General features: G+C 35.9%; 3 protein-coding genes across 3 annotated transcripts in view; 2 read left to right on the top strand and 1 right to left on the bottom strand.

The window, feature by feature from the left end:
- Positions 1-5,328: 5,328 nt before the first annotated feature.
- On the top strand, positions 5,329-6,133 carry LOC123866589. The gene has a single exon (XM_045908234.1). It carries the CDS (start codon positions 5,473-5,475, stop codon positions 5,998-6,000), a length of 528 nt encoding a protein of 175 aa, XP_045764190.1. The 5' UTR covers positions 5,329-5,472; the 3' UTR covers positions 6,001-6,133.
- Positions 6,134-8,674: 2,541 nt separating this feature from the next.
- Positions 8,675-10,635, top strand: LOC123866586. The gene is made up of 3 exons (XM_045908228.1): positions 8,675-8,809; positions 9,106-9,434; positions 10,068-10,635. The coding sequence occupies exons 2-3, from the start codon at positions 9,238-9,240 to the stop codon at positions 10,591-10,593; spliced, it is 723 nt and encodes a 240-aa protein (XP_045764184.1). The 5' UTR covers positions 8,675-8,809; positions 9,106-9,237; the 3' UTR covers positions 10,594-10,635.
- Positions 10,636-10,734: 99 nt separating this feature from the next.
- Positions 10,735-17,033, bottom strand: part of LOC123866584 — an 18,120-nt gene continuing 11,821 nt past the window's right edge. The window contains exons 2-7 of the mRNA XM_045908225.1: positions 15,982-16,128; positions 14,632-14,739; positions 13,578-13,733; positions 12,788-12,951; positions 12,001-12,190; positions 10,735-11,695 (exon numbers count right to left, since the gene is read on the bottom strand). Coding sequence (XP_045764181.1) covers positions 11,585-11,695; positions 12,001-12,190; positions 12,788-12,951; positions 13,578-13,733; positions 14,632-14,739; positions 15,982-16,128 — 876 coding nt within the window. The 3' untranslated portion in view covers positions 10,735-11,584. The remainder of the gene's footprint in view (positions 11,696-12,000; positions 12,191-12,787; positions 12,952-13,577; positions 13,734-14,631; positions 14,740-15,981; positions 16,129-17,033) is intronic.

Here is a 17,033-nt window from a genome sequence, read left to right as displayed (position 1 = left end):
ATTTTTTAATTTATTATGGAAAATAGGGTGCATTTCTAGCAATACTGGAATTTTGCATGTTAACTTCACATGCACCCAAAGAGTGCCAACGGGGCCCTATTACTAAGACTCCGCTATACGTCCGTCCGTCCGTCAGCGGACTGTATCTCGTGAACCGTAATAGGTAGAGCGTTGAAATTTTCACAGAACGTGTATTTCTATTGCCGCTATAATAACAAATACAAAAAATTTCAAAAAAAGGCCGCCGTGAAAATTTAAAAATTATAGTGGCAACTCAGCCAGCTCCTCTGACGTTAAATATCACTTTACCACAGACAGACAGACAAAAATTCCAAAAAAAAATTGTTTTGGGGTCTATATCGATAATAATGTTTCCTCCAATTAAAATACTCAAAAATATTTGATGTACAGAAACCGGCCAGTTGCAGTTTTATTATAAGTAGAGTAGGTATAGCTTTATGAAACACGCTGTATACTATCATTGGCCTACGAAGTAGTAAGCCAACTTACTAGATATAGAGCGATAGTACGCCAGGCCCCTGGGACCGGCGGAGTCGCTTTCTAGACTAGACGCGATCTAGGGCATAGGCATAACGGGCTAGGCTTCCAATTTACCTAAAGAAATAAATCATTATACAGAACCACAAGCATTATTGGGTTTATCAAACTGGTTCAGTAGGGTTGGGTTCGTTATCTGTCAATTTGTATGGCATATAGGCTTAACTTTTTTTTTTTAATCTTAAAATCTTAAAATAAATTAATCTTTTTTTTTCTTTTTTGTCAGCCCTAGCACAGACTACGGTCTATTTGGGCTGCAAATTCCAAACACCAGTCTGTTTTTTAACCCCCGACCCAAAAAGAGGGGTGTTATAAGTTTGACGTGTGTATCTGTGTATCTGTGTGTCTGTGTATCTGTGTATCTGTGTATCTGTCTGTGGCATCGTAGCGCCTAAACTAATGAACCGATTTTAATTTACTTTTTTTTGTTTGAAAGGTGGCTTGATCGAGAGTGTTCTTAGCTATAATCCAAAAAAATTGGTTCAGCCGTTTAAAAGTTATCAGCTATTTTCTAGTTTTCTTGTACAAAAGAAGGTTAGATAACCCTTAGGTTCATAATATTCAAGTGTCAATTGACAAATGTCAAGCTGTCAAAATGGACGTTGCCTAGATATACATAATTATTTATTTGAAAATGATTTGTCGGGGGTGTTGAAATTTTTTAATTTACACTTGTTATCTAATGCTTTGGTCTATAACAACTGGTGAAAAATGTTTCTCTTTAAATTAAGTCTATTACTAAATAAATAAAAATAAAAAAAAATATCCGGTAGGACCAGAAGCACTGTATAAAGACAGCACAGCTTATAGCACAAGTAAAGGAATAAATCTGAAAACCATACATCAATTAAAAAAAATGTGTTTAAATTTTCGAAGTAAAATAACTATATCAAGTGGGGCATCATATGAAAGGGCTTTCTTTATCTGTACGTTCTCAAACAGATTTTCATTTATTTTTATGCATAATAGTTTTTGATTTATCGTGCAAAATGTCGGAAAAAATACCCGAGTACCTATGGAATCGTCGGCGTGCTTGTCCGACTCGCACTTGGCCGGTTTTAAGTGGTTGTGTTTATTGAAGTCGGTTTTTATTTTATTTTTCAAAATTTATCTGTACATTCTAAAGCAGATTTTTATTTATTTATAATAGTTTTGATTTATCGTGCGAAATGTCTAAAAATACGACTAGTACGGAACCCTCGGTGCGCGAGTCTGACTCGAACTTGGCCGGTTTTTTTTCTAAGTCTTCACTTACATACTAACGTAAATTCGTCTTACGGTTAGATACTAGAACCTTAGTAATTACAGATCTACAGTTTATAGGGATAATTAATAGTAAAGCATCCTCCGACATTTCTAAATGGAAATTCCCAAGATGGCAGTAATGATTAAGTGGTCATACTGCTAACAGCTTTGAAGCATAAGGTAGTTAGACAGGAAGTGAACCCGGTTCTATCCTTTTGCGAAGAATCCGTAGCTGTCAAAGGAAAAACAAAATAACTAAAAGGCATACCTACAGGCCATGATAGCAAAAAAAACCGTGATAGCTTAGTGACTAAGACGTCCACGTCCTACTCGAAATGTCGGAGGTTCGATCCCGAGCATGCAAGTCTAATATTTCAGAGTTATGTGCGTTGTAGGCAATTACTTACATATCACTTGCTTAAAAGGAAAACATCGTGAGGAAACCTGCATGCCTTCTTATTCCAATGAGCTCAGCAGTGGCCGGCGATGGGTCGATCATGGTGATACCCAAAGGCAGTTTTTATGTGAGAGGTTCTGGAGGATCAATTTGGGAATTTGTGATTTCTAAATTAGCTCACTAGCTGGGTATAGTGGGAAGCTTCGGCTGTGGTTACATTTTGCCTGTTCTCCATAATGTTCTTAAAGGTTTGAAGTCTGGCGATCTGCACTTGGCCTGCGTACAGGACTATGGCCTCAGCCCTTCTCATTCTGTAAGGAGACCTGTACTCAGTAGTGAGCTGGCGATGGGTTGATTATGATGATTTTCTGGTAGGTTGTAACTGCGTACGAGCAGCGTAGCCAAATAAAAGATCTTGAAGAAGAAATCGTCCAATAACAAGTGAATTGAAACATAGATTGAACCTTAAAAAGAGGTTTGGCGATTTCTAGAAATTTAGAAATCGTAATTAGCAGAAGTTGCATTCAAGCGCGCAAAAGCAATTACAATTAAAATTGGAAAAATCTTAATTGACTCTAATAATATAAAAATATTTGTTTGTGTTTAGCACATAAGGTTCTCTTTAAAGTAGTTAGATTTTTATATTTTTTTAAAGAATATTAGCCAAGCTAATCATGACTAATACTCCACTTTCCCCTCCAATTAAGCGTAAAGCTTGTGCCAGGAGTGGGTACTACAATAGTGCAACGGGCGAGTCCTCAACCGTTGAGCTATCGAGGCTCAACGATAGGCCGGATTTTTCAAAATTCCCACAGAAGAAATGCTGCCAATTGAAATAGACTTGTACATACTGTACGTAAAGTAAAATTAATATTACAGAAATCAAAATATAGCTTAGTACCTCAGATTAAGGATTGGTCTCCTAGCTTTGCATATTTCTCAAGCTAACAAGTATTAACCACACGCTCATGAAACTTTTTCAAGGAAAATCATGTACCATGCTACAGCTTGATGAAATTAAAAATTTTGCGAAGGAGACGGTTTTTTTATTTTTTAACAAATAGTTATCATTTGACTCTGACCTCACAGGCACAGCTGAGCGAAAAAGCTAGTTTTAATTTTTTACCAAAACAAACATCTATCAATCAAAAATCTCGAATATCCTCAAAAATTGCCATAATTACAACTTTCTTTTCTTCTCTCAGCAATTAAGTAACAATTTGTATAAATTGGCAACAATAAAACGTTTACCATTCACCGCCAATTGGCCTCAAACAATGAACCCTAGTAACCGCATTTCGCTTTAAGCTCATCACACTCTACACATAAGCTGCAAGCCGCAAAAACCTCAAGAGCCGCAAGAACCGCACCTAAATATCTACCAAAATACTTTTGCAGTACTGAAAATGCTATCGATTTCTATATCAATTTTCTCCTGCACAAGACTGCAATTACTTATATTATTATTGTAAATTGAATATTTGAATAAAACAACCGCCGAGTTTCTAGCAGTTTCTAGCTGGTTCTTCATTGTAGGTAGGGTATTCCTAACCATAAGCACTTGTAATTTATTTGAATTTAAAATCTTTCTGTTTTCTAATGAAATTTGAGAAACATCAACACGCAAAACTGCCAGACAGATTTGGCTGAAAGAAATAGAGATAGCTTATACACTTAACACATAGGTTATTTTTTATCCCGGAAAATCAAAGAATTACCGCGTGATTAAAAAACCTATATCCACACGGACAAATCGCGGGTATCATTTGGTTATAAGAGTAGGTACTAACGCACCCCCAGTACAGTATCTACTCATGTGCCCCTAGTATGCGATCGGCTTTTGCACCCGTGATTGACCTTGATAATGCATCATTACGCGCACATCAATCATCACTCAAGTAGCTGTAAATAATTATAATGATTATCCATAATGGACATAACACATTGGCCACTAAAACGGCCACATCGGGCACTCAGCAGTCAACAGCAGCGGGAGGTTTAATGTTTGAAAATATATGAACGCGTTTTCAGACTAGACGGTCCGGCGCCGGCATGAAGTACCTAGGAATGTATGGGGCACCGGCATCGGAAAGGCGATGATGCAGTTTCAAATCAAATCAAAAACATATTACATGTAGGACAATCGGTGTGTGTCTTGCTACGACCGTGACTCTACCACCGAATTTGAATTCTAATGAGAACAGCAGGCAAGAAACTGAGCAGTTGCTCTTTTCAAATCATAAAAACTTACAATTATTACTATCTTGTGGGCAACTGAAACTCAGCCCGTTGCTTCCACACAACTTTGTTACTAAGGATTCCAATACAAAATAACCATAAAAACTGAATCAGAAAACAACAGAAGAACGCAATAATAAAATCAAAATAAAAAGGAAAAATAATAATGCATTAAAAAGATGAAAATAAAATACTTTATTTATCGACTTAATAATAATGATGATTAGTCCTCACAAAAAGAGTGTTGGCCAAAATAAAACGTCTAAAACAACTGAACCGAAGAACAGAAGAACGCAATAATAAGAAAATATATAAAACAGTAATGCATTTTTTAACAAGATGAAAAGAAAATATTATTTAATTTATCGACTTCATATTTTATGATGATCATTATTACTCATAAAAGAGTGCCGGCGTGTAAAATGAAAATGTTCAATACAAAATAACCATAACAACTGAACTGAAGAACAATGAACTCAAGAAGAACGGAGTAATAAAATAAAAACAAAAAAATCAATAATGCATCAACAAAATGAAAAAAAAAATTAATTTATCGACTTCATAATAATGATGATTATTCTTTACAAAAACCAATGGAAAGACCGTCGAATGATTTGTTATAAAAAAGTGAACCGGTACATAAATCACTTTACTTACTAAAAGAAATAAAATGAGCTTCTTAATTATGTCTGGTTGAAAGTGCTAAATCTGAAAAAGTATCGAACAAAATCAAGTTTATAAGTTATCTTAAAGGTACCTTTGTAAATGATGTAATAGGGGAAAATGACCAAAAAGATGGTAATATGCATAATGGTTATGATGATATTCTATAAAACTACAACTTAGGAAATAACATTACACAACATTTAACTCCCTCGACCACTTAAGTCCAACAGGTGAAACTGGGTAGCGTCAGCAAACTTAACCAGACTGCAAGGGACCACAATAGATTGGGATGTGATAATGATGACTGGAAGCGCTTTCCAAACGAAAGGTGTTGAGAGATCGCTGCAATTACAGCGCGACGGGCAGTTATGATCTTTTTGCCGAAGACCCGTTTGCCGTTATCTTGGTTTAGATGCGCGGCAAAAACGCAGCGAGCGCAGTGTGGACGCTTCTTCCGTCAAGGTTGGACGCTGACGCGATACAGGAACATGTCTTCCCGATACCTTGTTACCTTCCTTTGTATATCGTGCTTGATATATAATCAGGCAACAGCCAGGCCGGTTCGAAAAACTTTAAATTTCAACATGTTCGTGCTCCAACCACACGAAGGAACCCCTGATCGATCTATCCTAGCGACTGATGGTGTGTCAAGGTTTGGACCAATTTTGGAATACTTGGTGCAACGCGTCCAAGGACTTATGTCGGTTCGTCTGCCACCTGAAGAGGCGAGTTATCATACAGACGAAAAAGTACCTGATGTCTCAGAGAATGAAGTTGATGGTGTACAAACCAAGATGCCAGGAGTAGTTGTCCGACCTTCTCGCGTAAAACCTGGGACCTATGATGTGGAGATCGATGTGGTAGTCGATGATGAACAGCCGAATAAAATCGATTGAACGCTCGATGTCTCGCACAGAATTGGAAAATCGTGATAAATGTTGCATTTACTGATCAGTGTATTTGGTATTGGACTTTTTATTTATTCTTGCCATATTGTTGAGTTGAATAAATTATTTTTTGTGATATGTACATTGGTGGCTAATTAATCATCTCTATCATCATAATTCAATGCTTTACTTTTTACCATGTTTGCCTTTCCTACCTAGATTTTTTTTATTTTTAGAATGTTTTTCTTAGCTCGATAATAATTAATTACTCGTGTTATAATATTTATAATTAGGAATAAAGTGTTTAGGGTGTTTTATCTAAATCACCCATGTCAAAACATTGTACTGCAAATAATACGAGTAAATATTGTCCTTATTTATTAAGATTGAGATGAAATCATAGACGAAGGAAAGGGATTAATAAGAAAATAGCGAAAATTCTTTTCTTCGCTCGATAAAGCCCTTAATTTTACAATATTTTTCTTTCCTTCCTTAAAATAGGATTTTTCTTAGCTCAATAATAAGTCGTTAAAGAAATAAGTAAGAAAAATAGGTGAGCAATCTTTAGTCTATTTTCATCAAAATTTTACATGAAAAAACTTTTTTTTACAAAAACCTATATTACCTACTCTTATTTTAGTAAATTTTAAGACAGTGCACAGTGGAGAAAGTTTTTTGACGGGAAGAATAAGTTTAGTAATTTTGGTTTATTCTCTAAACTAAATTGAAAATCCTGAAAGTTATGCTATCCTTTTTCAGAAGGAACATTGCGAAAAGGATAGCATTTGACCTGTCAATTAAACTTTAGAGACTGTACAATTAGTACAACTGAAGTATAGTAAAATTTAGTACTGTAGTAAAGTTTAGTACAACTGAATTAGCAACAGTAAATTGTAGATATGTACTATGATTAGATACCGGTGTGCGGTTTAAATGCGATTACGCATAGTATCTACTTACTGGGATGGCAACTACCTACCAGTTACTGTTTCCCGTTACGCACGATACAGGAAGACTAATGGTATAGGATTGTGAAGCGTCAGATCAACGGTAATCGGGAGTAAGTATGGAGATAGGTGACGCACAATGCCGGGCATTGGTAAGTATGAAGTTATAGTTGACAAACAATACTCTACATACGTTAGCCATTGGTATAGGAGGAGGAGGAGAGACAAGCGCTTGGCTGCAATCAGACCTGCTGAGCGCTGGCAAGTGATGATGCAGCCTTTAGCCTGCAAATAGAACGAGCTTGCCTAGAAGATGCCTATTCACTCTTGACTTAAAGGCTATATTAAAAGAAGAGAAGAACAGCTAGTTCTAGAAGGGCGTTCCATATCCTACAGGTTCGAATTAGAAACAAGAAGGCAAATTGCTTCGTATGTATCCGTAAAATTTCGACTACTTATGGGTCCAGACTTTGACGATGCCTTGTAAAAAGATGATGGATTGTTAAAGTTCTTGGGTGCTTTCAATAGATGTAACTTTGCGCCGATGCAATGTTGGTACATTACCTTGAAGCTTAGAATTATTGACCAGTACTCCGTCACCAATCAGTCTTCTAGTGTGACGACCCAATGCATCAAGAAGGAATAGAGCGTTTCAATGCCTCTTTTGTTTAAACGATTCCCTCAGAACCTATTTTGTGTCTTAGATGAATGCGTGAAATAGTTAAAATTAGATAGATATATCTGTCAAGGATAAAAGATTTACAACAAATGTGCCACAATTATTAACAGTCATAATACTATCGTAAAATAAACACGACTCCACTACACGACTTCAATCTGCAGTTCTAAGTAATAAGATTTTAGATCCTCTGCATGTTTACGACAATTCATTAAAAATAATGTATGCCCCAGTTACATTGTTAAAAACCTTCATTGGTATTAACAACGCTCGTAAGTCCATAGCTCATTAACATACAAACAAAATGTTCTGAATACCAACTTTATCACCTCGTCATGGCTATGATGAGATCTTGGATTTGCTTATTTTATTTTCTTTTATCTGAGTTCTCTGTTTACCTCATATGAGTTATAAAACACATGATCTTTTTGAGAATCTGTTTCAAACAAGTATCGTTACGGCTGATGACCAGTAATGATAAGATGAACATTGGAGAGACCATCATTTGGAACCAGATTTCTCAAAAATACTTAGGTCAGAATTTTGTATACTTTCGTAAAAAACTGACGATAAACCTACTTATGATTGAAACGATACGGTCATGACTGTACACAGCTTGTAAATAAATAAGATAAAATGAGAATATAAGACCCACATTTGGAGCAGTTTACGAATTAGTATATTTTCCTCCGCAACCTCATAACATACGCGTGCCTACATTATTTTGTGTGAACTCGGACCTCTGAACTTTCGAGAGAGAGATTGAATCAAATACTTCGTGTGGTCAATCCAGTAGGTAACCTTAAAATTCATCCTTATCATCTCAACCTATCGCCAGCTTATATGGGTCTCCTCTCAGAATGAGAAGGGAAAGACATACTATGCTGAAAAATAAGTGATGTTAATTATTGCAGATAACTCCAAAATGTTAGAGGTGCCTGGGTCCGAGCTTCAGACATCCCGAATAAGAAGATGACGATAGGTACAGAAAATTTTAAAAACAAAAAAGTTGAACCCCAAAAAAGAAAGCACAGCTGGTGACATGGTCACACGTCCTGTCAGTGGGCCAGCCGGTGATATCAAGCCGTGCATAATAATAAACACTTTACGCATTCATTTGCTTCCGGACTGTCTAACTAACAGTTTCGGCATAGACGACAGTTTAACTACTGCATCGTATTATAAATACGGAGTAAATAGTTACACAAAAAGACAGCAAAGATATCAAAAAAATCTTTAGGCATAAGGTAACAATAGAACTAAAAATTTAAATAATACAAAGACAAAAACGGCTAATTTATCGAAAACAATTCAATGATAACGATGTTAAAACCAAAACACAATTTAAAGTAGAGAAATAAAAACATAAGTACTAAACTCTACCTCTCTTCTATTAAATAAAAAATAAAGTGTCAGTGAAAATAATCATCTGCTAAAATAAAAATATAGCGTTTATACTACAGTGATACAAGAAGAATTATTTTCCAGATTTAATATGAAAGTTTAATAAATAAATGTGAAATCTGAATAGACTGATTAAAAAACTGACTGTGTTTTTGAATACGCAAAATTATTGAAATTGTATCTGTGAGTAATAGTGTAATAAAGTTGACTGTGAAGATGTGTGGAACACAGATTAGGTGTATATTATTAACAGTGATGTGCCTGGAGGTATCAATCGTGTTTTCAGCACCGTTGCTACAATTATTGCAACCATATCAGAGGATACCGATGCCACCTTCCCAGCCGAATCTTCAACAACAGTTATTGGAACTGCAAACGATGCAGCAGTTCAGTCCAATGCATCAATACGGAATGTAAGTAACACATAATTTCAGTTATAAAATTCAACTGTAATCAGACTGTGATCGTTTTGAAAACAAACAGTGTCAACAATGTTATCCAAAATCATTTAAAATGAGATCAGTTGTTTTGTAACAAAACAAATATTATATTTATTTAGTATTATTTTTTTTGTTTTATGGACGGATATTTTGTTTAAACCAGTGATAACTAGTAGAAGTAGAAATAGTAGCAGACGTTGACCTCCTGTTCGGGAGGTCAGGATTTCAATCCCAAACATACACCTCTAACTTTTCGGACTTAAGTGCGTGTGGAGCAATTATCACCTGCTTTGACAGTGACGGAAAACATCGTGAGGAAACCTGTATGCCTGAGAATTCTCCATAATGTTCTCAAAGGTGTGGGAAGTCTGCCGACCCGCACTGGGCAGCGTGGCGGACTTTGGCCTAAATCGGTCTTATACTGAGGGGTAACCTGTGCTCAGTAGTGGGCCAGCGATGGGTTGATCATGATGATGATGATGAATTTTTCAAAATTATAAAGTCAGAATGATAACATGTTGAAAAAATTGCCAATTATATACATTGATTTTATCTAGTATCAATCTAGAAGGATCTTGTTACTTATCGTGATTTACTTATTTGCAGGAATCAACTTCGGCCATTCATAATTTTACTTCCCGATCAACCCGCAAACATAAACTTCAACCCGATACCAAAAATAAGCGATCGTATCGAACACGAATCCAACTCGAAAACGAAACAAGACGTCAAAACTAAAACAAAAGACGAAGATGAGGACTCAGTAGTTATAGATGCTGAACCAATACCTATACTTGAAGAACAAAGAGTTTTTTTACTAATACCAAATGGGAATAGAGGTTTAATTGGAGACTTCATATCGGCTATCCCATTTCTGCCGATAGAAATAAATGTCCCTGATACAATATCTTGGGCTTACGACGGTATTTCCAGTGGAATTTCAGGTATCATATCAATAATCGGCTCAAGATTTCCGTTCCAAAGACCGCAGGAAGTAGTGTCAATGAAGAATGCTAATTTTAAGTCAATAGTTAATGATTTTCAAATGAAAAATAATATAAATAATATTAGACCGCTAATAATTATGCCCTTAGGGGGTTTAAGTAGACCGATTACACCTTTTGTATTGTAAACAAAGTATATTGTTTATACTTATTTATTGCAGAAAACCAAATTATATTTAGTAACACAAAGTAACTATGTTTTTTTTAGAATCATATATTTTAAAAATATGTAATAAGGTCAAGAAAGGTAATAAAATAACATCAATGTATAAAAATCTTATAGGTACTTACAACAGTTAATTCCTGATTCCTGATCACATAAATTTTGACAAGACTTATTTATACCGAAGTTTTAAAATACTATAAGATTAATAATAATTAACCAAGACTGGGTTCAAGAGTTTAACTTTTTCTTTACAATTTGTTTAAATCTTGAAAAAGAACCTGTTGTAAAAATGATAAAAAGTTAGCAGTTGTGATAAATATTTCGATAATTCAAAATATTGTTAAAAGTTACACTTTTAAACCTCCAGTCTGGTTTAATCTAATTACAATTTTTGCTATCAATAGGTATTATATTTTAATATCATTGATATTATATAAAATTCGGATCAGTTTCATGAATAGTGACTGCTTTATGATTAACTTTCATTGTGTTATAAGTAAAAGTGGGTACTTACAGAATAGTTTACAAATTGCTATCTTATCCTACTTAACTAAAATGGCAACGGATATTACTACCTTTTATAACATCATTAGAAATCGATAACAGTCCCAAATACAGATTCAAGTATCGCTTTAAAATAGGTAAGTAAAACTATTAACTTTTGTCGGACATCAATAAATTAAATCGAGTTTTTATTCCAATTAAAACCGACCAAGTGCGAGTCAGACTCGCGCACCGAGGGTTCCGTACTCAGGTATTTTTTCCGACATTACCTAGTATCAAAATATGATTCAATTTATCAATATACTAATATCGCCACGCATCATATTGTTACGAAATTACCTATTTCTTGAAGCTATTGTATCTGTATGTTGGTTGAATTCCTTTACTAGTTCGAGAATACTTTCTAAATCCAGTTTAACAAAGATGTCGTCAAATCTTAGGCTAGAAGCTTAGAGAGGTACAGCTTTGCCGTAGTTACTGGGGACATTGTTTTCAGGGTTCTTGGGGACGTTGATGGACACGGGGTATTCTATTTTGTAGAAGAATCCACGTGGGGGACCCTGCGAAAGAGTAAAATGACATTTTTAGTTACTGAACTTATTAGATTGATATCAATAACACAAATATCCATGTGGGCACTTAGGTTCTATTGGTTAATATTTTATTAAGTAATAAATGATATCACTAGATTTGTTTAGTAAAATAATCGGATTGAGTTGTCGTTTTAAAATCTCTCGAACGTTAGCCATATCCCTAAGGGAGTTGGCTAACTCCCGGTTTATGCTATTTCGCTCCACAGATTTTTTTATTGCTTGCTAGGCTTGCGGACGATAATCTCGCATAGAAAAACATCGGTTCAACTTACAGTGGGTTCAGGTTCTTCATACTTGTCGGGTTTAGGCGAGGATGGGTAGGACGGCGGCTGGCCCTGAGGGTTGTAGTATGCCTTGCCCTCGCGCGCCTGGCCGGGGGCTGCGACCACGGAGTCGCTCAGCTCGGACGCCGCTGGCTGGTAGTCGTACTGCTTGTTGTTGTAGTTGTTGTAGTACTCTCCCCTGAAGTGGATAAGAAAATTTATTTATAATAGCTATCCTGCTTAAATTGTTTGCTTTCCTATGATAAAAAGCCTATGTCACTCTTCAGGTCCTCAACTATACCCGTGCAAATCACGTCAATGCGGTTAAAGGACATACTCACAAACAAACACATTTCGCATTCATAATAATGGGTCGGGCTGATGGCATAAAAAAATAAGAAGCCATAAAATTAAGAGTAGGATAAGTTTATAAAAACTGCCATACACCTAACAAATTAGCCCGCTTTCATCTTAGTGCGCCATCATTTTACAGTACCTAAGTAAGATTGAATTTATGACTAATCTTTGTAAAGAGTCTGACGGACGTTTACTACGTACGTTGGTGCTTACTACTATGCTTCCTGGAACTACTAAACACTCAATGGAAACATCGTTGCGTCTAGAGATGTGACCAAAGAAAATGAGAATGCGAACCCGTACAATAGAGGATAGACGCTGCTTGGTGCCGAGTTCTCCGGGAATGGATTTGTTAGTCCAAAATTCGGTCCAAGATACTCTCAACATTCTTCTCCAGCACCAAGCACCATCATGAAAAGTAAAAGCTGGATAAACTTACAGTGGGTCAGGGTTCTGGCGAGCAGCAGCGGCGGCCTCCTGCCAGGCTTTCTCGTGGGCGAGGCGAGCTTGTCTCACGTCCTCAGCCTCTTCCACTGGCTTCAGGACCACCTTGGGGATGTTGTCCTCCTGGTGGAAGCCTTCGCCGTCCGACCAGTAGCGGACCTGAGAAAATGAAAATATATGGATTAAAAATATACCTACTAAACAAGAAAGATATTCAAAACGTAAACAGGTAAGTAAGTTGGTAAGTACTCGTCTTAATGAATTTTTTGTTTTTCAAATAGGTACAAGAGAATTAGTAGATGAAGATTTGTTTAACATTAGTCACGTAAATAAGACAACAGTGATTGAATTGTCAATGACTGTTGTCTTATCTAATATGTTCATATGTTGCTAATTTACTGGTCGTGATATGTAAATTTAACTATGTAGGTAACTACAGAAAATTGATACCATATCAACCTACGTGGTGCAATCTTGTTTTATCCGTCTAACTCTAATCAAAAGAGTTTTAGCGAACTTTTTAAATGGGATGTTGAATTTAATAAATAGTATTAACGGAAAAACAAAATAGAAAAGTTAACCTAGCATCCTGAAGGTAAAGGAGTTACCTTGATAAGCTCGTCGTTATCACGCAGACCTTCTCGGACTCGGGGGTCTCATAGCCATTAGGCTTTTACGGCTTAGTGCCTAGGCCGTCTTGGCCGTGGTATTGAACCGCATCATATACATCAATGATCATATATTATGTACCTTTATTATAAAGTTAAGTTACTTTGTGAAGTTACCTTGATAAGTTCGTCGTTCTCGCCCTTGAAGGTGTAGGAGCCAGTGACGTCACCAGAACGGACCCTGTTCTCGACCTTCGCGGACTCGGGGGTCTCATAGCCGTATGCGTAAGCGCCTAGGCCGTCTTGACCGTGGTATTGAACTGCGTTATATACCTTTAATATAAAATAATACGAATTGAAATGAAATTTATACACAGAACTTCGTCAGCGTGGAATTGAGTTTTCTCGTGAGACCAAAATTATTTTCTGAGATAAAAAGCTTATGTCGTCGCCGGGATGGATGGTATCTCCGTGTAACATTTCGTCAAGATAATTTCAGCGATTAGGCCGTGACAGATAGACAGGCCCACCTACTTTTACTTTTTTGCATTTTTAGCAAAAAAAAATCAACAAATTGATTGCATTATATTAGGTACTATTTAGTATTAATAATTGAACAAACAAAATCTCTGGGTGGTTTTATCTCCCTTAAGGATCTATTTATAGACCCTTCCCAGAGCTACAATAATTTCAAAAGAATCCGTACTCCATAAGAACTAGTCTGGCTGAAGTCCTTTTCGAGTAGGTACCTACCTAACTAACCGGTCCCAGTAACTTTATCCTTATTATTAGGAGTCAGAATGGCACTTGATCTGTTTTTTCCTTCTTAAAAATCTTCTTTATTTAATTTATAGATAACTAGAGGATGCCCGCGACTACGTCCGCGTGGATATGATTTTAAAGATCCCGAGAGAACTGTTTGATTTTCCGGGATAAAAAGTTGCCCATTAAATTACAAGGACGCAAGCTACCTCGGTACCAGATTTCATACAAATCGGTTAAGCGGATGGGTCTTTAGTACAATATCTATGGTCTTTAGGAATCCCGCGGAAACTGTTTGATTTTCCGGGATAAAAAGTAGCCTCTGTCCATCTCCAGGATATAAGCTAACTCTGTACCAAATTTCGTCAGAATCGATTAAACTGTTGAGCCGTGAAAAGGTAGCAGACAGACAGACACACTTTCGTATTCATAATATTAGTATGGATGCACTTAAAATATTTTGTGTTACCTCTTCGACGAAGTCCTCAGGGTTTTCGATTTCGTGACCATTTCTCCAGTAGTGGCCGAGTGTGGGGCCGGCTTCGGCCGAGCGAAACCTAGGGTCGTCGTACCTAACCTATAACAAAAACAAAAATTATATTAAGTACTTAGGTTTCAAATGAGTCGCAAATCCAGCGCGGCGCTAGACCGCAGTTATGTCCAGCTGTGGGCGTTATATCTATTTCGTTGTAATATATAAATTGCGTTGACAATGACGACAAGGTTATAGCTATAAGATAAGATGAATCTGCTGAGTTTGTTGCCAGCACTTAGAAGAATCTCCTTTTTAAAGCAGTGGTAACACCATAAGCTGTTGGCCTACCTACGTCATGAAGATTTTTCATTACCATCATAGTCTGACCTCATCGAAATGAATTTTGACCTTCGTCACTCTTCAAAAACTTAAATATCTTAATGGCTTAAGCCAATTCTTTTAATTATGAGTAGGTATAGTTAAGCCATTCCCATCTTTATTTCAAAAATAACCCACAGAGACAAAGATATATCTGAATGAATATTACAATAATTACAATAAGTATACTTAAAACATTTTTTGGAAGCATTTTCAGTAACAGACAAGAGTAACTACTACCTACCTATATGAAAACTTCCAATGGATTCTCAATAACAATATGATCCATTCCAGTTCCAGAGGTATCTAATTGTGAAAAGATGAGTAAAGTAATCAAATGGGTATCATCGGTACTGATACTATGTCAGAAACTGGTTATTAATTTATGTGAACACGTACCTAGGGAATTTAAATAATGTCAGTCATGCAATTAAATGATGAAAAATATTTAAAGCTACTTACTAATTGGCATTCATGTTTTTGTAGACTTTATTTGTTACTCCAACATTCCTGGTAAGAAGCCCCTGAAGAGGATAGTCTAATTGTAAATTTTCCAATTTGCCTACATTTTATTCTTGAAATATGAAACGTTTACAAAGTAAGACAATTTTGATCTGATTATATTCAGTAGGTACACCTTCATCTAGGCTCGTAAGTTTTATTGGATTTAAGTTTCGTTACGTTAAAAAAATACTCAAGAAAGATTTTAAGTCAAAAATATGGATATTTAGACGCTATTAACTTTTAACAAGAAAGATTTCATACTTCATCACTATATCTACAACATTTCTAAAAATTACTAAGTACATTTAGGGGAGAAAAACGTCATCGCTTTTTGTATGAAAATGTACAACTAGACGATCCTCATAAGTCTTGGAAATAAAGTAACAGACGTGATGAATCTATAAGGGTTCCATTTTTTGCTAATTGGCTACGGAACCCTAAAAATGTATAGAAAATACTAACCAAAGGCAATGTAGCAATGCGATTAGACAGCTTGGGTTCCGCGAAGGGAAGGTTGTTCAGGTACTGCTGGGCCTCCTCGGGGGAGATGTCCAGCGCTATGAAATTGTTGGAGTCGCCACCTGGAGGTGCGGCCGCGGTTAGCACCACCTGGAAAGGATATGAGGAAGAATGTTAATATACTTATTAATATTTCAAATCTTCTATCACTCGTTTAGCGAAGTAAGCATCCAACCCATTAAGTACCTATTATGCAAAAGTGTATTTGTTTATCACTCTCATGTATTTATTTTTCAATTACTTCACAGCAAAGCAACGGATTGAAGTGGTTTTTTACACGGATAGTATAGTTAAAGACCTAAAGAGTGGCATAGGCTAATTTTTGCCCTGAAAATTAAAGAGTTCCCACGGGACTTCAAAATCTACGCGGATGAAAACGTGGGTATCATTTACTAATAACTAAGTACTTAATAAACAAATATAACCTACTAACATTTTTAACAATGAGATAATTGTAAAAAGATAAGTAAGAAAATAAATGATACAATAAGAACAAATACAATAAGAAATAATAAGAATATCATTGAGACTCCTAAAATTGTATGAATTGAGGAAAAACGCGTAATCAGCAACCGGTTTGATTTGCATAAACATTTCTCAGACCTTGGTTTTGATGATTTTAACCAGCATTCGATGATTTTAATTGTGGCCAATTAATACAAATTATTTTAAGATCTTTTTTGCATTATGGTAACTCTATCTTTCTATGGTTAAAAATATTTTTTTTTTCCTAAAATGTTACCTTTTTCTGGTGGCACGGATGTAATTGTACATTTTATCCGCCAGCTACTGAAAATAATCTCATTTAAGCTAAATCGTTAAAGCTTGGCCTCTGGGGGTTATTTGAATAGGTTGGTAGGTACCTACTAGTATATTATAGTTTTCTAAAATCTCATCTGAAAAGAGCAACCGTCGAGTTTCTTGCCGGTTCTTCACGGTAGTAACGGCATTCTGAACCAGTGGTAAATTATTTTGACGATTCAAAATCACTTGTG

Source organism: Maniola jurtina, chromosome 7 (assembly GCF_905333055.1).
Source record: "Maniola jurtina chromosome 7, ilManJurt1.1, whole genome shotgun sequence".
Classification (NCBI taxonomy): Eukaryota; Metazoa; Arthropoda; class Insecta; order Lepidoptera; family Nymphalidae; genus Maniola; species Maniola jurtina.
This window is presented reverse-complemented; position numbering and strand designations above follow the sequence as displayed.

Coding starts and splice junctions, on each gene's coding strand:
- LOC123866589 (XM_045908234.1), top strand. CDS start 5,473: ATGATCTTTTTGCCGAAGACCCGTTTGCCGTTATCTTGGTTTAGATGC.
- LOC123866586 (XM_045908228.1), top strand. CDS start 9,238: ATGTGTGGAACACAGATTAGGTGTATATTATTAACAGTGATGTGCCTG. Junction 9,435..10,067: donor CCAATGCATCAATACGGAAT/GTAAGTAACACA, acceptor ACTTATTTGCAG/GAATCAACTTCGGCCATTCA.